This window comes from Mandrillus leucophaeus, unplaced genomic scaffold (genome assembly GCF_000951045.1).
Source record: "Mandrillus leucophaeus isolate KB7577 unplaced genomic scaffold, Mleu.le_1.0 Scaffold376, whole genome shotgun sequence".
Lineage (NCBI taxonomy): Eukaryota > Metazoa > Chordata > Mammalia > Primates > Cercopithecidae > Mandrillus > Mandrillus leucophaeus.
Window position 1 is genome coordinate 814347 of NW_012103987.1, and position 26643 is coordinate 840989.

Genomic DNA, 26643 nt, shown 5'->3' on the forward strand with positions numbered 1-26643 from the left:
TCTTTCTTTCTTTCTTTCTTTCTTTCTTTCTTTCTTTCTTTTTTCTTTCTTTCTTTCTGCTGAAATGACAGCCTTTTACATGCCTCCACATCCATATCCTAGTTTCTCTAGGATAAGCCTGTCCCTTTCCCTGAGAAGAATCCAGCTTTCATTTGAAGACACATCACATTTTCATAAAGATTTCCTGCATGGTTCTAACTGACTATATCCCTCATAATTCATATGCTTCATTTGGTAGGATTTCTATTTCTAAAGATGTATAAATTACATACATGCCCTTTTTTACTATACTAAATAAAGTGCCCTTAAAAGAAAGTTGTGTTTCTTTGGCATCTCCGCAAATTATAATAAGCACTCAATAAATAGTTGTAAATTGTTTTAACAGAATGTGTCATTACTAACAAGATAGATAGCCTAGAACACCCAGGGCTTGTGACTTAACAGAAGGCAAGTGATAATATTTTTGTTGCATGAATGAAAACAAAAATAGAGTAACTTGTACCTTTGTGTTAATTCATATCTCCCTCAAGCTCTACTAACATTCATAAAACTGACTTTTGGTCATCCAGAAAGGTTAAATAGTTAAAATTCACCTACTTGGAAAATGTGATGAAGTAAAAAACTAATTTATTGAAACAATGCTAAAAACACTTAAACACATTTAATAATACTATGCTTCACGTTTCTGAATCTAGAGATTAGATGTCAAAGACCAGAATTTTTATAAGTATTAAGAAGGTCTGTGTAAGGTGGAGGAAATTCAATTATTATTCTCCACTGATCCATTTCATTACTCCTCCACACAGTGTTTCAAAACCATGGAAATTCAGTTTTTAACACTTTTCCTTACCACTAAGCTGTATCACAGAGACACTAATTGGTATGCTGACGAGGCTTTTATAGATGCGGAATCTTCAGTAGGGAGTCTGATCTAAAATAAAAGTTACTGGGCCCTTATTCTTGAGGTTCTGATTCACCCATGTTCATATAAAAGCTAAAATTTAGTTTCTTTGTTTAAACAGTATTCCATTATATGACTATTATGCAATTTACTAATTCTGTAGATATAAATGTGGGTGGCTTCCAGTTTTATTTTTGTTATATTTTGTTTCTATTGTACTATTAACTGCGTTACTGTGAACATTCTTATACATGTGCTCCAGTGTCCATGGCTAAGAGTTCACTAGGGTCAACGTTTATGAATAAAGAACAAGGTTATTAAGTATATGCATCTTCGATTTTACTAAATATTAACTCACTCTTGGTACAATCTGACATTTCTACCATCAATGGATGAAAACGCATATTATATTATACTGTTATCAATACTTAATATTGTCAGACTTTGATTTTTTTTCCAGAAAAGTAAGTATTAGATGGCATTTCCCTTATTATCAATAGAGGTGGGAGATTTTATCATCTTATTTTTTGAGCCACTTGTGGCTTCTTTTGATTATGTGTCTGATCATACTTTTTGCCTATTTTTCTATTGGACTGATTATCTTTATTTTTGTTGTTGTTCATTCACAAGACTGTGGTTTGTCTAAACCATCTTTGTGATGTCTTGTTGAACAAATTTATTAATTTTAATGTAATTACACTTAACCATTTTATCTTTTACTGTTTGCATTTTAAAATATCTTATTCAAGAAATCCTTTCTTATCCCAAGATAATAGAAGTATTCTCCCAATTATCTTTTAATTTTTTCCTAATTTTTCTTTTCACATTTACATCTGAAAGTGGCATTGTGTATGGTGTGAGCTAGGGATCCCATTTTATTTATGTCCCTATGCATAACCAGTTGTGATATCTGTAGTGTCCACGCTATCCTAAATCAAGCTTCCATATTATAATGGATCTTTATCTGGGCTCACCATTCTTACTCTGACATATTTGTCTGGTTTTCTGTCAAATTAAGGCCACGTTTTTTTCCATTACCTGAACCTTATAAAAAGTCTTGATATCTACTGTAGTAACTCCCAATATGTTTCTCTTTCTTTCAGATGTTCTGCCATGTTGGTGTTTTGCTCTTCATTATAATATTTTAAATACAATTTTCTTCTTAAAAGACTTGAACATTTTCTTGTTAGAGATATGCCTAGATACTTGATTTTTGAAATAGTATTTTAAAAACATATTTTAGTTACTTGATACAGTATTTAGAAAGGTACATGAATTTTTAAGTTATCATATAGTAAATTTTACTTCCATCATACAGTAAAATTTACTTCTTTTTTGGAATATAGTTGTATGAACTTAAACACATGGATAGTTTTGTCTAATACCCAGAACAATTAGATACAGAACAATTTCATCACCTTCAGAAACTCCTTCATGGTATGTTTTGTAGTCATATCCTTCTCATTCCTCACCCCTATAGTCTGTTCTGCATCAAACTCATTTTAACTTTTTGAGAATGCCATATAAATGAAATAATACAATATTTAACCTTCTCAGATGTTTTTTTCTTACTCAGCATTAGGCTTTGAAGATTCATCTAAGTTCTTGCAAGGTTCAATAGTTTATGTTTTTTATTGCTAATATTTCATTGAATGAATATAACATAATTTGTTTATTTCTAGTTTTGGCAATTATGAATAGAGATACTACAAACACTGATGCAGAGTTTTTTGTGTGAGCTATATTTTCATTTCTCTGGAATAAATATCACAAAGAGTAATTGCTGTGTCATACGGTAAATGTTTATTTAACTTTATAAGAAACTACAAATTGTTTTCTAGAATGGCTTTACCATTTTGCATTCCCAGGAGCAGTGTATGAGAATACTGGTTACTCTGCATCGTCACTAGCACTTGATGTTGTTCATTTTTATTTTTAGATTTAGCCCTTCTATTAAGTATGCAGTAGTATCTGAGTATTTCAATAGGCAACTTTTTAATGACTAATCATTTTGCACACCTCTTCATGTGCATATTTGCCATTTGTGTATCTTCTTTGCTGATGTGTCCAAGTCCTTCATTTTTTTTTTTTTTTTTGTAAGTGGGTACTTCGGTGTTTTTTGTTGATTTTTAAGTGTTTTTTTTTTATTATTGATTTTTAAGTGTTTTTTATATAGGATCAATAAAGGATAGGATCAATATAAGCCCCTTACCAGACGTGTACTTTTCAAATAATTTTCCCTGTTAGTAATTTGTCTTTCCATTCTCTGAACAGTGTTTTTCACAGAATAAAAGTTTCTAAATTTGATAAAGCCCAATTTATCATTTTTCTTTATGGATTGTGCTGGTGGTATCATGTCTAGGAACTCTTCCTATCTAGCCGCAAGTCATACATTTCTCTTGAAAGTTTTATAGCTTTGTTTTACTTTTAAATCTATTACTAATTTAAATTTAATTTTTATATAAGGTATAAAGTCTAGGTCAAGGTTCCCCTGTTTTGGTCCATGGATTACCAATGGTTCCATCACCATTTGTTGAAAAGACTTTCCTTTTATTGTCAGTTCCTTTCATTTCTTGATTGCTCTGTTTCTCACCTTAAGTATGTGAACTGTAGGCATATTGTGGATACCACTTATCAGGGCAAGAAAGTTCTCTTATATTCTCAATTTGCTGAGAATTTTTATTATGAACGGATGTTACACTTGTCACACCCTTTCACTGCATCATTTGACATGATAATGTGATTAGTTTTCTTTAGACTGTTAATATGGTAGAATACGTTTAATGATATGGCTTTTTCAATATTCATTAATAGTAAAATATCCAGTTCTATAATGTCCAATACAGTCACCACTAGCAGCTATTGCAATGTGGCTACTGCTACTGAGAAATTAACATTAAAGTTAAGTTAGATAATTTTACTTTAATAGCAAGCGCGACTAATAGCTATTATATTGGGTTGTGTAGAGATATAGAACAGTTCCATTAATAAAGAAAAATGTACTGAATAATGCTAATTTGCTAAACTCTTATTAATTTTAATAATATATATTTCTACAAAAAATCCTAAATGAAACTAAAAACATATCATGTATAAATACTGTTTCTTTATTTACAAATATTATTTATTTTTCTTAACTTACTATAGTATTTGAGATGTCTAGTACCACACTAAACAAGATTGGTAATAATGTATATCTTTATCTTGTTCTTGATATTTAAAAAAATGTTTTCCAGAGGGTTCACCATAATGTCTACATAAACATATGTATACATACGCAAATGAAATTTCCATAACAGAACACTTTTTATATTAAAAAACATTGAGCATTGTGTTAAGGCAACATGTTTAATTGACATGTTTAAATACTTGTTAATTTTATGAAGCAAAGCCATGTGATTTTAAATGCCATTTGATAGACAAGAATTTTTGAATCTCTTTGTTTTTTTCTAATGGTAGGACACAAGGTATGTTGAATGGAATCAGAAAAATCAAAATGCTTTTGAACTATTATTAGAACTCTGCAACTTTACTTACCTATCCTGTTCAATTTTCGTTTGATTTATTTATAAAGAGATAGTTCATTCTGTGATGCGACACAACTGCAGGGACAAATGCAGGAATCTTTGGTGCTTTATAGTTCACTGTTGGAGAAGCAAGCCATGTATCCAGGCAGCTGTAATGCAGTGATTGAAGTATAGAGAACTAACTGAGCTTCTACTTGAGGCAGCACCAGGTACTTTAGCCATCATCACTACAAGCATTCTGCCTTAGGTTTTAGAAAAATCAGATTGCACAGGCTTAATGGGGGAAAAACAAGTATTGCAAAGCTTATTTTATAATGCTTCTCTCTTTGTGTGAATGTGCTTAATGGAAGAATAAAAATTGTTTTACACTTAAATAAGTGGAACTGAACAAGGGGAATTTCATTTGTAGTTTGGCAGCCCCTGCTGTGTCTCCTTCTATCTCACAGCATTTTCTAAGAAAAAGCCAGTTTGGTAGCAGCAAGAAACAGATCTTGGCCAAGGTTATCCTTTATACATTTTTTAAATGCATGGGAAAACAAAATGACATCTGTACACCTAAAAAAAACATATAACATATAATTGTAGAAAATTCCAGTTTTACAACTTATTTGCCTGCTGAACTGAGCCTACTCTCTTATAATTCACCTGTCTTTAGTGCTGTTTGCCATTGGGACATAAGTATGCTGACCTTACTTTCTGCTTGTTAAGACTTAATATATTCCAATTATTGCATATGGTAACATAGTCTTAATGATTTTAATATGTTAGAATTAGAACCAATATAATTAATATTGTTAGTATATTAGTATTAGAATGAATAAAATTAATATAATTATTATGTAATTTACATAACTAAGAATCATAGCAGCTAACTTGTGTCACCTAGAAAAGTAAGTTAGCAGAAATTGATGTCTGGTTTAAAGTAAAAGATCTTGAAAGTGTCAAGAGGGTCTAATATATTAGTATTACTTCCCTCCCAGAATCCCCAGAGTGCTCTGAAATATTGCCAAGGGAAATGGTTCCTGTGGTATAATTTCCACACTGTTTCTACTTATAGTTACTACGAAACTCATGAAGAGGCACAACTAATGCACCTGTCTTCAGCTGAAACTGGTTACAAAGCACTACTTTTAGGCAGTAAAATTTGCACTAACAGGGTGGTAGCAAAAGCCTGTCAGAAATCCATCTCAAAGGACAAACACATCATTCCATCACAGCAAAGAATTAGCAATGTAGTAAAGACAAAACAAATCTAGAATGTCAGGACAAATTCCCCATGCAATCTTTTGAATCATTTATATCCATGGTGATTTTAAATTTTCCCTGATTCTTTAGTCAATCTAAACAATAAGACAGTAAATAATAAGCTCTAACAATCTATCATATAAACTACAAAATATTAACATTTTCTTATATTCTAACATTGGAAAATACAAGATACAATTTTAACTATAACTGCGGTCAGACATGTCATTTCATGATGCCTTTTAAGAAGTCAGCCTTGAGTTCTACTTCTATCCCAGGCATTCAGAGATCAGTCAAAAGAATAGGAATAATAAAAATACAAATATTGTTTTCTTCATTTTTGTGTGACATGCCATTGATGCAAATATTGACATATGCATACACTTGATCCAAAATTCATCCAAGGAGAATTATCTAAATTGTGATTCAATAATACTTACAATCTTCCACCTCATTCTATTCACTGTGGCTCTGGAAATCTCTCTATATATGAACTATAAGTTAGCAGAGTCAGTCATTTTGTTAAATTAGAAGAAATAAATTGGCTTCATTTATAAAGGGATAGTTATAAAAACAGAAACTGGCATATGAATTCCTTTCTACTTGCATTTCCTTCTCCATCTCCTCCTATACTTAGTACATACAGAGATATGAATTCCTTGTAATGATACATAATAAAGAAAAATAAGTTTAAATCATTTCACTGTAGAAAGAAATTTAAGGTATTTTAGTAATATAATAGTATAGTATTAATCTAAAAAAATTCTATTTTCGAATTCACTCAATTTTGTACTTTTAAGATATAAATAAATTCATGTTGATGAAAAACTAAAACGGTTTAAGAAATAAAGTATGATTTTGCATTCGTAACCCTTGTCTACCCCATGTTTACCCCTTCCTTTATAATTTATCACTTTTAGTAGTTTTTAGTTTCAATATTTATTTATGAAAATAACTTAAAACATTAGTGTATATCTATCCTTATCATCCTCAGAGTATTTAGCAACTTTCCTAAGGGCATTAAAATGACTAAGTTTTGTAACAGGATTAAAGTTTAGGCCATCTGATTTCAAAGCCCAGATGTTTCATTATAGCAATGTTACTGCTTCTAATGACTAGATGAATTTTGTAAATGACCTAAGTTCTTTCTTTCTTTCTTTCTTTCCTTTTTTTTTTTTTTTGGAGGCAAAGTCTTGCTCTATTACCAGGGCTGAAGTGCAGTGGCACCATCTTGGCTCACTGCAACCTCCGCCTCCTGGGCTCAAGCAATCCTCCTGTCTCAGCCTCCTAAGTATCTGGGACCACAGGCATGCACCACCATGCCCAGCTAATTTTTTCTACTTTTTGTATAGATGGGGTTTGACATGTTGCCCAAGCTGGTCTTGAACTCCTGAGCTTAAGTGATCTGCCTGCCTTGGCCTCCCAAAGTGCTGGGATTACAGGTATGAGCCACCACATCCAGCTGGTATTTTCATCTTTATTATATTATTTTAATGATGGAGATCTTTCTATTCACACAAATATATCAGTGCCATCTAATATTATGATTATTAGCAAGTAGGCTACTTACTGCTTTCAAAGCTCCACCTTTTTTTCCCTCCTGCATCATTTTTTGTAAGATCCATTCTCTCGTACCTCTCTGTGTCAATAAATGAAACGAACTCATATAGCACAAGACTCTGCATGTGTTCCTACTGGAGTTACTAACCAACCCAAGATTCCCCTAGTGCATCACTGTCTTGTGCCACCAAAGCTTACCGTTCCTTTGCTGATGATGAAGAAGGTGTCCCCTCTTGCACCTTGCCTGATAATATATTCTCCATTTTCATAGTGGGTCTGAAAAGTAGAAACAATAAGAAAAAAAAATTAAGCAAGGAGTAAGCTACCAAACAGCTCAGCCTCTTCAAATATCAACCCCCAAGGATACATTCATCCTGATGGAATTTTATCCAAGCCTAGAACCAGCATGATTTAATAATGAATATTAGTTAATGTATGCAATATTTACAAAGATAACATTTCTATAATGCTCATTTTCAAGACTGCTTTTAATGTCATTTTTCTAGGTGATTATATCATATCTTTAAATTCATTCATTTCAATTGTTCGATGAAAATATTCTTTTCTCCCATCAACTGAGCATGAAACAAAACAGCAGAGCTGCTAATTAAACTACTAATTCTATATTATTTTACTTGTCATTTTCATTGGGTTTTATATTCTCATAATGAGAGCCCTTTTTTCCTAAGAAATTGTTACAGCATGTAAAAATCTTCATTTGAAACCAGGTTGATTTTTATTGTGGGTTAGATGGCCCTAGTTACTTTTTAAGGCACCACTTCATGCTTTAGTGTTCTTGCTTCAGCAGTTTAGATTTGGCCCTGTCAAACAGAATGTCTTAATTTTATGGACTGAATTCTGGTCCAGCATCTGTGAGCTTATAAACTATCAAACGAGGAGTGAGGTAAGGCTGCAAAAGGATTATCACAGTCAGTATATCAGTATTCTGACATGGACACCACAACTAGGTCCATTTCTAGGGTGAAGATTACTTCTGCAATGAACAAAAGTAATTTCAATAAGGAGAGGTGGAAGAAAGTATACTGCTGGGTCAAGAGGTCTAACAGAAAAATGAGAACTGTGCCGTCTGACCCTATCCTTCTCTGCAGCATAGCAGAGGAGCTATATTTTTGGGAAATAAAACATTATTTTGCACACTCCTAACAAAACAGAATTCATTGTTTACGTGCAATATCCATTAGGCTGATGGGTGTTATTTGCCCTTATGCTTCAATACCATTTTTCTTAACACATAAAGTGCTAAGATTGCCTTAAAATTGCCTTTCATTAATACTTGACATTGAAAAGAGCCATTATTTTCTTAGTGTATCTGGAAAGTTAACATACTACCTAATTTGCTAATTTTTTTACTCAAAAGTAATTCAGGTTTCTAGGAACAAAATTTTTAAGTGAAAAAGGTATTCCTTATTCCTTTCCCTCAATTTCAACCACCAGATGATATATACAGTCTGGTATGTACACTTCAAGACATTTTTCTATGCTTTTAACCACCACCACCCCACCCTGCACACACACATGCATACAAATAATTATTTCTAAATAAAAATAATATTATAGAATGCATATTCTTCAACTCATTTATGCCATTTAACAAGATATCTATGTTCAATTTTCATGTTTTGCTGCATTAAAATGGAAAGAACTTTACAACATGCAGATTTGAAAAACAAAATGGCAGTAATCCACTTTCATGTATTCATTTAACAAACACCTTTTTGAGGCAGGGTCTCATTCTGTGGCTCATCTTAATTGTAGCTTTCATAATCCCCACAGATGGTAGGAGGGACCTGGTGGGAGATAATTGAATCATGGGGGCGGTTTCTTCCATACTGTTCTCATGGTAGTGAATAAGTCTTAAGAAAACTGATGGTTTTATAAGAGGTTTCATTTCCCCTTTTGTTTGGCTCTCATTCTCTCTTGTTCACCATCATGTAAGATATGCCTTTTGCCTTCTTCCATGAATGTGAGGCCTCCCCAGCTATGTGGAATTATGAGCCCATTAAATCTATTTTTCTTTATAAATTACCCAGTCTCAGGTATGTCTTTATAAGCAGCATGAGAACAAACTAGTGGAGTAGATTGGTACTGGGAGTGGGTGCTGCTGTAAAGATACCCAAAAATGTGAAAGTGACTTTGAAACCGGGTAACAGGAAGATGCTGGAACAGTTTGGAGGGCTCAAAAGAAGATAGGAAAATGTGAGAAAGTTTGAAACTTCCTAGAGACTTGGAGGGCTCAGAAGACAGGAAGATGTAGGAAAGATTGGAACTTCCTAGAGATTTACTGAATGGTTTTGACCAAAATGCTGATAAAATTTGCAGCCTGATGGTATAATAGAAGAGAAAAATCTATTTTCTGAGAAGAAATTCAAGCTGGCTGCAGAAATTTTCATAAGCAACAAGAAACCAAATGTTTATCATCAAGACAATGGACAAAGTGTATCCAGGGTATATCAAAGTCTTTTGTGGCAGGCCCTCCCAGCACCCGCCCAGGGGTCTAGGAGGAAAAAATGGTTTCATTGGCCAGGCCCAGGCCCCCCCTGCTGTGTAAAGCCTAGGACTTTGTGCCCTGTGTCTCAGCTGCTCTAGCACTGGCAGAAAGGGGCCAAGGTACAGCTCAGGCTGTGACTTCAGAGGGTTCAAGCCCCAAGCCTTGGCAGCTTCCACGTGGTGTTAAGCCTGTGGGTACACAGAGGTCAAGAATTGATGTTTGGGAACCTCCGTCTAGATTTCAGAGGATGTATGGAAACACCTGGATATCCAAGCAGAAGTTTGTTGCAGAGGCGGAGTTCTTATGGAGAACCTCTGCTAGGGGAGTGCTGAAGGGAAATGTGGGATGTGAGACCCCACAGAGAGTCCCCACTGAGGCACTCCCTAGCAAAGCTGTAAGAAGAGGCCACCATTCTCCAGACCACAGAATGGTAGATCCACTGACAGCTTGCATGCACAGTGCACCTGGAAAAGCCACAGACACTCAATGCCAGTCCATGAAAGCAGCCAGGAGAAAGGCTGTACTCTGCAAAGCCAGAGGGGTGCAGCTCCCCAAGACCATGGAAACCCACCTCTTGCATCAGTGTGACCTAGATGTGAGACACGGAGTCAAAGGAGATCATTTTTGAAGCTTTAAGATTTTACTGCCCTGCTGGATTTTGGACTTGCATGGGGCCTTTAGCCCCCTCGTTTTGGCCAATTTCTCCCATTTGGAATGGGTGTATTTATCCAATGCCTGTATCTCCATTGTATCTATGAAGTAACTAACTTGCTTTTGATTTTACAGGCTCATAGGCAGGAGGAACTTGCCTTGTCTAAGATGAGACTATGGACTGTGGACTTTTGTGTTAATGCTACTGTGAGTTAAGACTTTGGGGGACTGTTGGGAAGGGATGATTGGTTTTGATATGAGATTTGGGAGGGGCCAGTGTGGAATGATATGGTTTGGCTCTATGTGCCCACTCAAGTCTCATCTCAAATTGTAGTACCCACTACCATGTGTTGTAGGAAGGATCTGGTAGGAGACAATTGAATCATGGGAGCCATTTCTTCCATACTGTTCTTGTGGTAGTAAATAAGTCTCATGAGATCTGATGGTTTTATAAGAGGTTTCTCCTTTTACTGGACTTTCATTCTCTCTTGTCCGCCACCATGTAAGAGTGCCTTTTGCCTTCTGCTATGATTGTGAGGCCTCCCCAGTCATGTGGAATTGTGAGTTCATTAAACCTTTTTCTGAGTTACCCAGTCTTAGGTATGTCCTTACCAGCAGTAAGAGAATGGACTAATACAGCCTCCCAAGTAGCTGGGACCACAGGTGTACACTACCATGCCCAGCTAATTTATTATTATTATTATTATTTTGTAGAGATACGGTTTCCCTATTTGTTGCCCAGGCTGGTCTCAAACTCCTGGGCTCAAGTGATCCTCCCACCTTGACCTCCCCAAGTGTTAGGATTATAGGCATGAGCCAGTGTGCCTTTCCAGCAAACGTTTCTGAGGGCCTCAGAGGCAGGTCTTTTTATAGGCATTGATAATACAAAGATGAGTAGGGTAAAATCTCATAATAGCACCATCCACTGGAAAAGTTCTATAACTGTATTGTCCATTATGGTAGCCACAAGACATATGGGGCTACTGAGCACTTGAAATATGACCAGTGTGACTGAGAAACTGAATTTTAAAATTTATTTAATTTTAATAAATTCAAGTTTAAATAGTCACACATAGTAGATACTGTACTGTGTAGCAAAGGTAGTAGCAGAGTTGCAGTTGTAGCTTTGGGGCAAGGGGGAGAAAACATCTTTCCTATTCTTGATATTTCCTTCCATGTGAATGAAGCTCAGTTAGTAAAACTAAGTACCTTTCTCTTCCCCTTTCCTCACTCTGCACCAGCAAAAGTGGCATGACTTATCTGATTCATAAACTTGGAAGTAAACAGCTATGTATGCTCATCTCAACTTCTCATCTTTTCCTCATGGAAGGGAGCTTCCCACAGAGGGCTGGCATTGCTGCTTCTCCGGGCGAAGGCTCTTCTCTCCACAATAGTGAAGTTTGCCTTTGTCTGAGCTTCTGTGACAGGGCAGGTAATTCTGCACAATGATAGGGTTCAATTTGGGAAGACTAGCTGGCTGTCATACCAAAGGTACATCCTGTAACCCAGATTTTATTAGTAATAATGGTAATGTTTGCCTCAATGTATTCTACTCTTTGTCTTGTTTCTCACTTGGTTCCTAATTCAAGATCACTCAAAAATGCCAAAATAATCCAGTATGCAAAATGCTTTCCTGTATATAAGTACAGGGTTATATGTGTGAGAGCACAGTCTGGGAGACATGTGACTTCCCAAGAGCTTCTCCACGGAGGATTCTTGAGCCCCAACAGAAGGATGAAGAGGTCACCAATGACCAGCAGGTGAAAAGCACCCCAGAAAGAGGAAAATAAGCAGCTCATTATGATCAAATAATACTAGTGAATATACAATTATTTTGGAAAAAGTAGAAAAATACAAATAAAAAGCACCCAAAAATTGAAGAACTCCTAACTTATGTGAGCTCATTCCCCTCATCCATCTCCTTTTAAAAAGCATATCCTTATCCATGTGATAGTTATTTTCTTTCAGAAAACCAAAATTATTTGTAATATATTAAAATGAGTGAAAGTAAGGGTTTCTTAACCTCAGCACTATTGACATTTTGCGGCCATTCATTCTTATTGTACGGAGATGTCCTGTACATCCAGTTTTGCTGCAGGATGTTTAACAGAGTTGTCAGCCTCTTCCAACTAGATGCTAGTAGCACCCCAACCCCAGTTGTAGGAATCAAAAATGTCTCCAGACATCGCTAATTACTCCATTGGGAACAAAACTGCCCCCAGCTCATTGCAATTACTCTAAATGTTTTTATATTCTTAATCTCTTCATCTTAAGAAGCTGAAAGTTTGGCAATGATATCCAGATATAGTCTAGTCTATTTAATTCATGAAACTTATCTAATCATCTTCTTAATATCATCTGATATGGTGTTTCATAACTCAACACCCACACTTGCCATATAAATATTTATTTACCTACACAGACACTCACTGAACTTATGTCCATGTTGCATGAGCTCATAAAATCCAGGGGTCACAGAACAACTTATAGTACAGTGGCCAAAGGCATTCCAGGTTTGGGAAAGATAATATTCATGGTGTCATAACACCAGGACTGTAATGACTAAGCTATTCTGAAACATTTAATTGCACCAGAGGGGAAGATGATCTTGCGTGCTGATTCTTCAAGAGGCTCTCTAATTATGTTAATCAAATGCCAGCACTTTCACTGGTTTTTGAAGGTCATTTTATAGCTCTACCATTTTCATATCTCAAATTAAATCAAAGAAATATACAGAATTTAGAGTAAGAAGAAACCTTAGCAATTAGACAGTTTCCTTTCAAAGGTTTCCATAGTTATTAAGATAAAAGCCAATCTCTGGAACATGGCCTACAACACCATGTCTGCTCGATGCCATAGTATCCAACCTCTTCTCACTTTTCCTGATTTTTGCCTTCTAGCCCTGCCAGCCTTCTGAGGTTTGTTCCTTGACTGTGCCACCATCAGGCCTGAACACTCCTACTGCCATATTTCAGTGCTGCTTCCCTAGTTATATCCCATTTTTCTTTCAGATCTTAGCCTTCTCTCACCTGGCATATCCACCCTTACCACCACCACTACACATACACACACACACATTTTCCCTCTCACACACACACACACTCACACACACACATTCTGGCTAAATTAGGTCTCTCCATTGTATGAACTTACAATACCACATAGCTATATTGCATTGCCCTTTTCTAGGCTTGTATTTATTGACTTGTATGATTGTTTTTCACCAGATTTTGACTTCTCTGAAAGCAAGAACTGTGTCTAGTTCTGTTCACCATACATAAAATCCCCAGTGCCTCACCTTGTACTTGGAACATAGTAGGGACTCAAAAATAATTGCACAAATGAGGTAGTCTTCCTTAATCCCCATCATTAATATTGCCCACAGTCAGTCCATTAGAAAGCCTTCTACTTCCAATTCATGCGCTAAGCCCAATATTCTTCCACTATCTCCATTGTTATTTCCCTTGTTCAAGACAAAATCTTATCTTGGACTTTCGCAATGTCTTCTTATCTGGTCTCCCTGTCACTTGCCCACTCATCATACCCAAATCATCCCCTGTATTTTTCTCACTGCCATCAAAGTGACCTTTCAAATAACAAATCAATTGAAAACACCTGATTGCTTAAAATCTTTCAATGGCTTCTTGCTGCAAGTAAAATCATAAACAATTTATTGTGGTCTGTAAAATTATCTGTATTCTGACCCCTATTAACTTCTCCATTCTTTCCCTTCCCATTATCACCCTTGTGATTCTGTTTCAGACTCGTTGGCTTTTTTTTATGTGACTCCTATATGCCATGCTGGATCCCTCCTTGGGACTTTGCACTCAACTGGTCCTCTGTTTAGCACTCCTCCTTAAGATTTTTGACATTATCTTGCTGTCATCACTGGGGCCTCATAAAGCCTTTTTCTGGCCAGTCTTACCAATGTGCACTCCGACCCCATTCACTTTGTATCCCACATTACTGTTTGTATTTCCATGGTATTAGAAAGAAATCCGGCCGGGTGCGGTGGCTCACGCCTGTAATCCCAGCACTTCGGGAGGCCAAGACGGGCAGATCACGAGGTCAGGAGATCGAGAACATCCTGGCTAACACAGGTGAAACCCCGTCTCTACTAAAAATACAAAAAAATTAGTTGGGCGTGGTAGCGGGCACCTGTAGTCCCAGCTACTCAGGAGGCTGAGGCAGGAGAATGGTGTGAACCCGGGAGGAGGAGCTTTCAGTGAGCCAAGATCGCGACACTGCACTCCAGCCTGGGCGACAGAGCAAGACTCCGTCTCAAAAAAATAAATAAATAAGTAAATAAATAAATAAATAAATAAATAAATAAAAGCTATCCAAAGATTTGCTGCTGCCAAAATGTTCCTGCATGCTTTAATGACTGCTTGATAACCAGCATAACTGCAAACCACAGCAAAGCCTCCTGTGAGAAGAACCTTCTATCACACTCTTTATGACCTGAAACTATTACTCTTTTGCTTGCTATCTGTGACTCCTCCCCCCATCACCTGGAGGTCTTATGCTATATTCATTTTTTCACTTAGAACAGTGCCTAACACGAAATAGGCATTCAATATATATTTGTTGAAGAATAACTAGATTGAAGATAGATTTGGCCCAAATCTCTTCATTTCAAATAAGAAAACGGAGTTATAAATCAGAGATTTGGAGGATAGATAAAGAAAATTGACAGCATGTCTAAATTAAGCAATACATTTCCCCAAAGACAATAACTTGAAATTTTATTTCTAAAACTTGTGAGTTAAAAAAGCCTGTCTTCTCATTGCTGCTAGAAAATAAAGTATGGCTTTCCTTGTTAATATTGTGTGCCTTTGGGTTCTCAGAATTCAATATTAATATATAAATGTACATTTAGGTATTTTAAAATTCTACACATATTTGATGACATGTGACAGAGGCATACTATGGCACTGGATATGGTTGTTGAAGGCCTTGATGGTGACTCCTTGGTGAATATAAATGATTTATTTTCTTTTGTTAGATCACAGTCATAGTCATTGATATCAAATCTACCATATTGTAACTAGCAATTTCATTTTCAGTCTGAATGTAATGTAATCTCTCATTGAATGTCAGTTAATATAAACTAAAACACAGTATATCATTCTGAAATAAATTCTCACCCTAAATTATTTCAGTCCAAGGTTACATCATTATTTCCTCTATATTTCAGTTTGGAGTTAGGCTTAAGTCTTTATTAAAGCATAGATCATCCATAATTGACACTTTTCTAATGATTAGGTTATATGTCGTTCAGGCCAATTACCAATTCAAGCAATTACTAATACTATGGTAACTGATACTGATTATAAAAATAGCTGCAATAAATATAAACCACCTTTGTATGCCCACTGTATTTATATGTACATATACATGTATATCTCATGTACATCTCAACTAAAGCATGATTAATAAATGTTTGAAACGGGAATAATCATTGGAAATCTGCTGAGTTAAGATTAATCAATATGATCTTGGGTCATGATTTGTACCTCATTCTTTCAGAAGATATATCTCAGAAGAAGAGTCCTACATTAAGATGAAGAACAACACTATTTAAAATATTGGGACCTGCCTTTTTGAAGCCAAAATCAGTCAATTCCTCAAAGGAAATTTTTACCTCTCCCTAATATCCCAGATTTACTCCAAAGGCAAGACCTCTTCATGTAGAACAGAATCATCAAACAGCCTGATTAATCAAAAAACATGCTAGCTACGTAGGCAACAAGCAAGGCATTTCTTGACTATGGACTTTCGTATTTGTTAAAGCTCTGTCCATTAGATATGACTGGTCCTAGATTATCTAGAGATGCCAAGAAAGACTGAAAGCTATTCATAACAGCATAAAATTCTCACCATTGCTATCCTTGGATTTTGGTGGTTTGGAATATAAAGTTTTAGGTAAAATCTATTCTGGAACCAGTTAGCTATCACATCTGGAAACCAGAAGGTCTTCTCACTCTGATCTCTAATCCATGGTCACCCAGATTTCATCACAGAACTAGGGCAGTAATATTTTTCAGTGCACAAAAGTTGTCATAAATGGGCCATTTCTCACTCATGGAAAAAACAAAAAATAAATAAATAAAAAATAAAGAAAGAAAGAGAAAGAAAGAAAGAAAGAAAGAAAGAAAGAAAGAAAGAAAGAAAGAAAGAAAGAAAGGAAGGAAAAAAAACATTGTTGAAAGGAGTTGTTCTGTTATGAACTGTTTTCTTGGATAATAGATAACTTCATTCAGGTTATAATTTTAATATGCTCTCTTTCCTATTCTCTAAAAGAATAGGAAATTAAGCCATCATCCACAAATTAAGCAAGATATCAAAAGAATAAATAACTTCTGGAACATTTTTTCTAATTTTCCTTCCTCATACCATCACTACCCTGTCCCAACCTACCAGACATCTGAGATAATCAGGAATACACATCTCTCATACTACAGAGTTTTTCTATTTAAGTGCTACATCTCATCTTCCATTCAGGACACTCCCTTTATTTATATCCAGTACTTTCCTACATTTCTTGGGCAGGATAAAAACTTGCCTCCAGATCTTCTCAAATTAATGTATAAAATCCTCCTTTACCAAGTCTGAACTTCAGGCACAGAGGAGACACACCACCTGGTTAGGAGAGTGCAGCCTTTTGTTAATTTCATTAACTAAACCAACATTATTTATGTGTGCCTCCTATGAATGAGACACTGCACTTGACATTGAGGTTATAAAGATACACAAGGCGCAGTCAACAATTAGAGAGTCAGCATAGCATTGTGGTTAAACAGATACTGGAGGCAGGCTCCCTGGTTACAAATCCAGCTCTGGAACCCTAAGAAAGTCACTTAATTTTCCTATGCCATGTTCTTTTCTGCAAAATATAACCATACCTCCATAAACAGATCGTTGTGAAGACTGAATGAGTTAATAATAACAAAACACAGTGTCTGTCATATTGTAACCACAATATACCTATAAATTGTTACTTTTATTATTTTTAGGGCAATTTCAGTGTACAGAGATAGAACTGTAAACAAATAATCTGTAATACAAAGCTTTTCCCCGGCAGGCAGTGATTCCTCACTGGATGGGGAAGAAGGGGGAAGGGGTTTCCATGCACAGAGAACAGTGTTTGCAAAGGTACAATTATCTCTACAAATGTAAAGGTGCTCATATGATGAGTACATGTAGTTTACATAAAAAAAGAAGGTCAGAGTGACTGAATCTTATAACTCATAAAGTAGAAATGAATTTATTTATATTGGGTCATTCTCCAAATCTAGTATCATTAACCCAGTGACCTTCAACCTCTGAACAATCTAAAGTTTAATGTCTTCTTTACCATTCTCTTCTCTATCACAAAAAAACCACAATAGTAAAGTTTACTTCCAACCTTACTTTGTATTCAAAATTCAGAGATCTCCCTAGTTAATGTCCTGTGGATGAGAAGGAATACAGAAACACATCGTAAAGAGTCACAACCAGAATCTCAGCAAACATCAGCATGCATTTTGACTGCTTAAAAGTTTCACCAGGATCACTCCACCATGGGAAGGAAGGATGGTTTCCAGATAACCACAGTCAGAGCCCTTCCCCTCCCTGCAAGAACCATCATGCTACCAGGAGTGAAAATGTGGATATCAAACAAGGAGAGCTCTAATCATCAATGAAGTCCCTCCACTCTTCTGGGGCTGACTCAGAGCGCCCAGAAAACCTAAACACCTTGGTAGCCACCCAAGTATAGACAGAAAATGTTTGTTTTTCTTTTAATCATCAAGTATAGTTATCTAAGACTTCTGGATAGAGAGCCTGCCCATCATTGTCCCTCGAGACACCAAACTTGCCTAGCTTACCAAGGTTATTTAAGACACAAATAGCTGGGCCACAAATATGAGTCTGTGTCACCTCCATTGCTAAGAATCTACCTGTACACAGCTGCCCCTTGTCACATTCCTTTATGTCACAGCAGCCCTGGATGAAACATTCCTCACATACCTGTAACATTGTTTATCAAATTAGTTCACCTTAAATTTTGCCTTGCTCTTTCTGGTGTTGCGATACATTTTAACGGCAAGGCATTTGTGCTGGGTCCTTTCTACTTGAATCATTACGTTTCTATCTACCTTGATGGTAGTCTCAGGACCTTGTTTCTACTGAGGTACCCACTTGTATTTAAAGCCCTTGGATTGCTCTATAAATCAGCCTGACCCCCACTAGATAGGAAAGATATTGTGGGGATAGAATATCAGACAGGTCTAAGCCTCATCCTGAATGGCTATGTATGGTCAGATCCCAAAGACACATAATTTAAATTTGCCTTATCAAGGTGCTGGGATTGATTCATACTAGTTCCCACATGGATGAAAGGAATAGATGTGAAAGTACTTAGGGCAAGAAGTACTGGTACTATGTAAACAATTTAGAAAATTAATTTGTGACTTGCACCCAAATGTAGTAAGCCAACAGACTGGCTGAGAGTCAGAACTGCTGTATGTCTGCCTCTCAAGCAGTTTGGAGTTGACACAAAGGTATAAAGATTTCCTGCAGTGGACCCAGATGAAGCTTCTTAAAGGAATTAACAGGACTGTCACCAGGATGAACAGAAATGACTGGTAGCTTTGCATTTTTATGGCGTTTAAGGAACCTAGAAAAGCTGTAAATCCATCTGGGAGTATGCTGCTGTGTCCCTTGTTCTATGCAATCCATTAAAGGTATCAAGAAATCTGTTAGAGGGCTGCAAACATCATCTTTTTAAAAAATGGAATAAAACAGAAAACATCAAGTAAAGCACATGTAGTAAGATAAGTATAACCTGGAAAAGTGTTTGCTTTGTGCATGTAAATAACTATGTGTGTACTAGACCGAAATGTAAAATGTATTCCTTACTACAACAAACAACACCTTGATAAACTAAATACTTTCCTTTCTTTACAAAAGCCATGAACTTTCAGAACAATGAAGTATCTTGGCTTCTACATCAAATCATTCTTAGTAATTATCACTAATAAAAATACTTGTATTAGAGTTCCGTCATTTTAAAAATTATTTCCGTTTTAAAGGTGTGCATAGGTAGAAAGTACTAATACTTCTTTAAAAGAATGTATAATCTCCTTTTAAGTAAATGACACATTGATTCAGTTCATCTCTGTCTTTATCGAGCTCTCTGATCTTCTTCCTCAATCTTCTGCCTTACCTTCCCCACATTATGACAAAAGGCAATCACTTATAATTACATTTTGGTATATCCAAGTATCCAATTTTCCACACAAACTTTTAGCACTTCTCACAGTGCAAGATAACTACATAGGCTTTTGTACAACTGGCACTGCTGGTTTCTTTCTTTGAATCTCAAATATTTTTTGAGTTCTTTGTGTCTTTGGTAGTTAGAGCATATCATTATCCTTTAAGCCTCTTGAACAGCTTCAGAGTTTATGATTCAAAGACAACTGTTGACCTAGCACTGGCTGCCTGGACTATCTGAATCCTTATCCTGAATATCAGACAAAGGAAGGGATAACCTGGGCTGAAATTCCACAAATGCTTGGGTTTTTTTTTTTTGTTTCCTTTTTTTTCTTTAATGTTTAACTGGGCTCTTCAATGACATTGTTTACGTAATGGATTTTCAATCCTTTTTGGGTTTTTTTTCCAAAATGTTTTTAAGTTTTTCTTTTAATTGATGTATAATTACACATATTTATGAAGTAAAATGTGATGTTTCAATACATGTATATACGTGTGTAATGTTCATTTCAGGGTAATTAGCAGCCTATTACCTTAAATGTTTATCATTTCTTTGTGGTAACAACATGCAAATCCTCTTTCAACTATTTTGAAATATATATCATTTTTACCTAAAATGTGCAATAGAATACCAAAACTTATTTTTCCTATCTAACTGTAACTTTGTACCTTTCCCCATCCCTCCCTTTTTGTTACCCTCCCCAGCTCCTGGTAACCAATATTCTACTCTCTATTTTTATAAAATAAACTTTCGCATTTCACATATAAGTGAGATCACGTAGTATGTAGCTTTTTGTGTTTGACTTATTTCACATAATGTCCTCCAGATTGATCCATTGTCACAAATGCCTGGATTTTATTTTTTTATAGATAAAAGGTATTTCATTGTGTATATATTCCACATTTTTAATCCATTCATTCATTGCAGCACTATTTACAATAGCCAAGGTATGATTTCATATCTTTCATAGTGCAGCAATAAACATGGAATTCCAGATATCACTTCAATATATGGTTTCATTTCCTTTGGATTCATACCCCATAGTGAATTTACTGAATCATATGGCAGCTCTGTTTCTAATTTTTTGAGGAACCTCCATACTGTTTTCCATATAAATGTACTATTTCCATATAAATGTACTTACATTCCCACCAAGACTAAGATTCCTTTTTATCCACATACTCAGTAACATTTGTTTTCTTTTATCTTTTAGATAACAGCAATTCTAACTGGAGTGAGCTGAAATCTCATCATGGTTCTGATTCACATTTCCCTGATAATTAGTGATTAAAACATTTTTTATATACCTGTTACCCATTTCTAAATCTTCCTTTGAGAAATAGCTATTCAGATCTTTCGCCCATTTTTAAATCAAGTTATTTGTTTTTTTATTGCTGTTGGGTAGTTTGAGTTTCTTATATAGTCCGGACATTAATGCCCAGTTGGATGTATAATTTGATAATATTTTCTCCCATTCTGTAGGCTGTCTCTTCACTATGTTGATTGTTCCCCCTGCTGGGCAGAAGCTTTTGAGTTTGATGTAATTTCATTTTTTTACTATTGCTTTTGTTGCCTGTGCTTTTGAGGTTTTACCCAAAAAATTATTGCCCAGATGAATGTCATGAAGCATTTCCCTTAAATAGTCTTCTAGTACTTTCATAGTTTTAGGTCTTAGGTTTAAGTCTTTAATCCATTTGGAGTTGATTTTTGCACATGGTGAGAGATAGGGATCTAGTTTCATTCTTCTGCATGTGGATATCCAGTTTTTCCAGCACCATTTATTGAAGAGACTGTGCTCTTGGCATTTTGTTGAAAATCAGTTGACTGTTGATATGTGGATTTATTTCTGGGCTTTCTATTTTGTTCATTCATCTATGTATCTGTTTTTATGCCAGTACCATGTGTTTTGGTTACCATATCTTGTTAGTGTATTTTGAAGTCAGGTAGTGTGATGCTTCCAGCTTTGTTCTTTTTGCTTAAGATTGCTTTGGCTATTCAGGGTCTTCCGTGGTTCCATATTAATCTTTAGGATTAATTTTTCTATTTCTGCAAATAATGCCCTTGGTATTTTGAGAGAAATTACACTGAATCTGCATATCACTTTGGGTAGTATGGCCATTTCAACAATATTTAATAGAACAATATTAATTTTTGAATCCATGAACATAGAATATCTTTCTGTTTATTTCTGTTCTCTTTAATTTCTTTCATCAATGCTTTATAGTTTTTAGTGTAGAAATCTTGTTTTACCTCCTCAGTTAAATTTATTCCTAGTTATCTAAATTATTTTTATGTGTAGCTATTATTATATAAATGAGATTGCTTTATTTCTTTTTTAGATAGTTCACTGTTAATGTACAGAAAAGCTACCAATTTAAGTATATTGATTTTGTATCCTGAAATTTTAGTACATTTATTCATTAATTCTAAGAATTTTTGAAGGACTCTTAGGATTTTACATATTTAAGATCACAAGAGTTATTATGAATAATTGTATACCAAAAATTGAAAAACCTAGAATAAATGTATAAATTTCTGGACACATACAACTTACAAAGATTCAAACATGAAAAAATAGCAAATATAAACAGGCCAATAACTACTAACAAGATTAAATCAGTGATAACAAATCTCCCATCTAAGAAAAGTGTGGGACCTGATGGCTTCACTGCTGACTTCTACCAAACATTTAAAGAACTATACTAATTCCTCTCAAACTATTCCAGATAATTAGAGAGAAGGGAATTATTCCAAGTTCATTCTACATTGGTATCTACCCTGATTTGGTATCTACCCTGATATCTACCCTGGTATCTACATTTGGTATCTACCCTGATACCAAAACCAGTCAAGAACACAACAACAAAAATGACAAACTATATGCCAACATTCTGGATGAATATAGATGCAAAAACCCTCCACAAAATACTAGCAAACTGAATTCAACAGCATTTTAAAAATAATTAACCATGATCAGGTGGGATTCATCCAAAGGATGCAAGGATGGTTCAACATTGTCAATCAATAAAAGTGATTCATCACATTAACAGAATTAAGGATAAGAAACCATGTGATCATTTCAATAAACACAGAAAAAGCATTCGACAAAATTCAACATCAATTTGATGATAAAAACTCTCAACAAATTAGGCATAGAAGATATGTACCTCAATACAAGTGGTGACTCACACCGGTAATCTTAGCACTTTGGGAGACCGGGGTGGGCAGATCACTTGAGGTCAGGAGTTCAAAACTAGCCTGGCCAACATGGTGAAACCCTGTCTCTACTAAAAATGTAAAAAAATAAAAAAATAAAAAAATAAGCAGGGCATGGTGGTGGGCGCTTGTAATCCCAGCTACTCGAAAGGCTGTGGCAGGAGAACTGCTTAAACCCAGGAGGTGGAGGTTGCAGTGAGCCAAGATCACGCCACAACACTCCAGCCTGGCTGATAGAGTGAGACTCCATCTCAAAAAACAAACAAACAAACAAAACAAAAACAAAAACAAACAAACAAAAAACGCCATATATGACAAACTCACAGCTAACATCACACTTAAGGGAGACAAAGTTAAAAGCTTTCCTTCCAAGATCCAGAATAAGATAGGGATGTCCACTTTGACAACTTCTATTCAATACAATACTGAAAGTCCTAGTCAATTAGCAAAGGAGGAAGTCAAACTGTTCCTATTTCCTTTCAGAGACTTCTGATGCAAATATACTAACATAATATAATTACTAAGAGTAACATCAAAGCAGGCCCACAAAACACCAAAAATCTATTTTAAACTTAGTTCATTTCAGACCTATTCATTTCACAACAGAATAAAACTGTTTATAGAGTAGACCAGCAAGCATTCTACTCCACCTAATTAAACTATAACTCAAATTTAACAATTCAATTTATAAAGGCAATTAGCTTCAGCAGAACTTGAAAATCGTTTGCCTTGACGGATTATGAAATGTGTTACAGGGAATCACACAATTTAGTGTTTCAGAGTCACCATCTGAAGTGTAAATATGTATTGAAGTTTCTACCAAAATAAATCCAGTACTCAAAAAGAAAAAAAGCAGGTTGATCACAGTTTCTCATGAACCCTATAGCAAAAACAGTGGAGCAGGTCAAATGTATGTAGAATTTACTCAATATTTTACTTCTTTAGGAGTTTAAAATAAACATTTCACATTTCTCTATGAGAAGGTACTATTTAGTTTAAAGGGCATCTTGAGTGCTAGAGGTCAATAAAGAATGGAAAGTAGAGAGAATTTAAATGACATGAGGGAGAAAAGGGCTCCTCACACATTGGAGGATGCAGTTCTTATGGTAAGGATTTTTTGTTTCTGTCTGGGCTGGTTTGAGAGAAGTCTTGCTCAGAGCTGAAGGTACAGAGTCATTTATGATTTTGCCCCCTTTTTTATTCTACAATATGCCATATAACTACTCAGAAGCAGTGCACTGGTGAGACTTGAGTGCTTCTCAACAATTAGGAGACAAAGGAAGAAAAGGTGTTTTTTTTTTTTCTCCCCAGAAAGTGAAATTAGTGTATTTATCAGAGTTAATACCAAATGTAGTAAACAGAATATTTAATAAGTAGCAGTTTAAGGGCACTAACCAGTCAGAAAGGACACAGGCTGCACAGGGTCCTAGGTCCCTTCCTAGGTCATGGTATGGTTTAGAGGCCTCCAGAATGAGCTGAGGCAGCAGTCAGAGGGTTACTAGCAAAGGATATGTACTGACTGGTACAGTAGCATTTCAATGTGTTTACCACTTGTGCAAACCCACTTGGTAGAGCCCTAGAAACACTCCTGCATTACTTTTATAATCCTCCCTCCCCCAACAGCTCCTGTTTTACATAAATTTTAGAGTTTATGATTTCAGGATACATGTCATTATTGGTAATAGTAGTTGTAATGATAGACTCAAGGACATACAGTAGCTCAAACTGCATAGAACTGGAGGAGAGACTGTCTCCAAGGCTGGGAATAGCAAAGTAGCTAAAAAGGTGATACAAACATAGCTAAGGAGAAACAAAACAAAACAAAACAAAAAAACAAAAAATAGCTCGCTTAGCAATGTAAGCCAGAAAGAGAGAGTTAAGAGAAAACACTCATGAGTAACATGTGTGTGCAAGTTAGAGATCACAGATCTCAGGGTTATAAGCTTTTCTGTCATCACAGAGAAGTGTGCTGTTGTTTTATCAACCTTGACCAGGTATGTTTTATCAACCTTGAGCACTTGAATGAATTACGCGTTTAGATTCGCCACTTCTTTTGGCTTTAACTGAATAGTCACCAGGCAATCTTCTCATTAAAGTGTTTCCTTCCCAGGTGCTTTGACATCAAGGGGAAGGGAATCTGAACTCTAGATGTGTGCATGACTTGCACTCACTAGAAAGTACTAAGGTGGGATTTGGGCTCATATATCCATCTCAAGTAATATTAGTATACTAAAAGTGGGAGTACGGAATGAATGCTGGGTATAGATATAAGACCCAGTCTCTCTCCCTGCCAGGATAAAGCCCATATCCTAAGTATGAAAAAATTTAACAAAGTAGTGGTTCCCTGACAACCATCCTTACAGATAAAGACTTCCTTCCACACTGCTGCCTTCAACTCCTGCACCTAGACTACATCAGGAAGTCTCTGCAGACACCCACTACTAAAAAGAAAACACAGGACCCTTACCATTTAAACATGAAGAAAGGCTGTTACCTACTTTATGGAAATATGTCCAATTCAGCAAGTGTTGTGATCACAGATTTTTAGAACATGGTTACTATGGAAGCCCTAGTAGTTAATTTATTTGCATTTAAGTGGGACCATGAGGGGGTTGAGATCACATCCTGAATTTTTATTTTCCTATTTCCAGCAGTGAAAAAGGGGGAATTAAAAAAATACAAATGAGCCAGGCGCGGTGGCTCACGCCTGTAATCCCAGCTCTCAGGGAGGCAGAGGCAGGAGGATAGCTTGAGCCCAGGAGTTCGAGACCTGCCTGGGTAATATAGCCAGACCCCGTTCTCCACAAAAAGGAAAAAGAAAAAAAGACAAAAAAAAAAATACAAATGATTAATTAAAATTCTGCTAATTTTCCTGAATACAATATGACTAAATATTTTATATTAACTATAAATATTCACTTTTAAACACCAATGGTAACTTACACCATAAAAAATAATAGCTACTATTAATTTAACATTTATCACATGCTAGACAATGTGTTAAGGATATCTCAATTAGGACAATGATTCTCTGAGGTATTATGATCTCTATTTTACCAGAACAGAACAGAAACTTGAACAGGTTGAATAATTTTCCCAAGATCACCCACCTGGTAAACTTTGGAAACAAAATTTAAATCCAAGTTTGCTTTAGAAAGCCTAAGCTCACACTTTGACTTTCTACTAATCTTACAATCAGTTTTCCTTAGTCTAAGAAAGAAAAAAAAACAAACAGAAAAACGGATTAGTAACAATAATCCTAGAAAAACTACTCAGACACAAACAGAGAAGTGAAGTCTTGAGTTTTATTGAATCTCCACTACAGTGTACTCATTTCTGTCATTAGAAAGTGATTTCCAAAACACTGCTGCAATCCTGCAACTCATGCTCAAAAACTTAAAGTGCTCAATATTCTCCATGGCATAATATTCAGATCTCTTGCTGTGACATTTAAGACCCTGACTCTGTTTAAATACCCCCTCTCCCTCTATACTCCAGCCATTTCAGGACCTTAGTTGTATTGTGGATACCTTTTCCTTTGTGGGCTTCACATCTGTTACTCTCTCATCCTGGAATGTTCTTTCACTACCATTTCTACTTATAAAATCCAGTTGTCTAATAAATTATCCCTCCATCATCCAAATATAAAGATCATCCTTAACATAGCATACTTTGGTTTCATAATTGCAGCTTCTATCATTCTCATTCTACTTTTTGTTCTTAGAGATTATTTATATATCTTATACCCAAATTAGAACAGTCTTTTTTTTTTTTTTTT

General features: G+C 35.6%; 1 protein-coding gene across 1 annotated transcript in view; it reads right to left on the reverse strand.

The window, feature by feature from the left end:
- PRKG1 (protein kinase, cGMP-dependent, type I) overlaps positions 1-26643 on the reverse strand; it is a 1334865-nt gene that overhangs the window by 234117 nt on the left and 1074105 nt on the right. The window contains exon 6 of the mRNA XM_011990275.1: positions 7432-7509. Within this exon, the coding sequence (XP_011845665.1) occupies positions 7432-7509 (78 nt within the window). The remainder of the gene's footprint in view (positions 1-7431; positions 7510-26643) is intronic.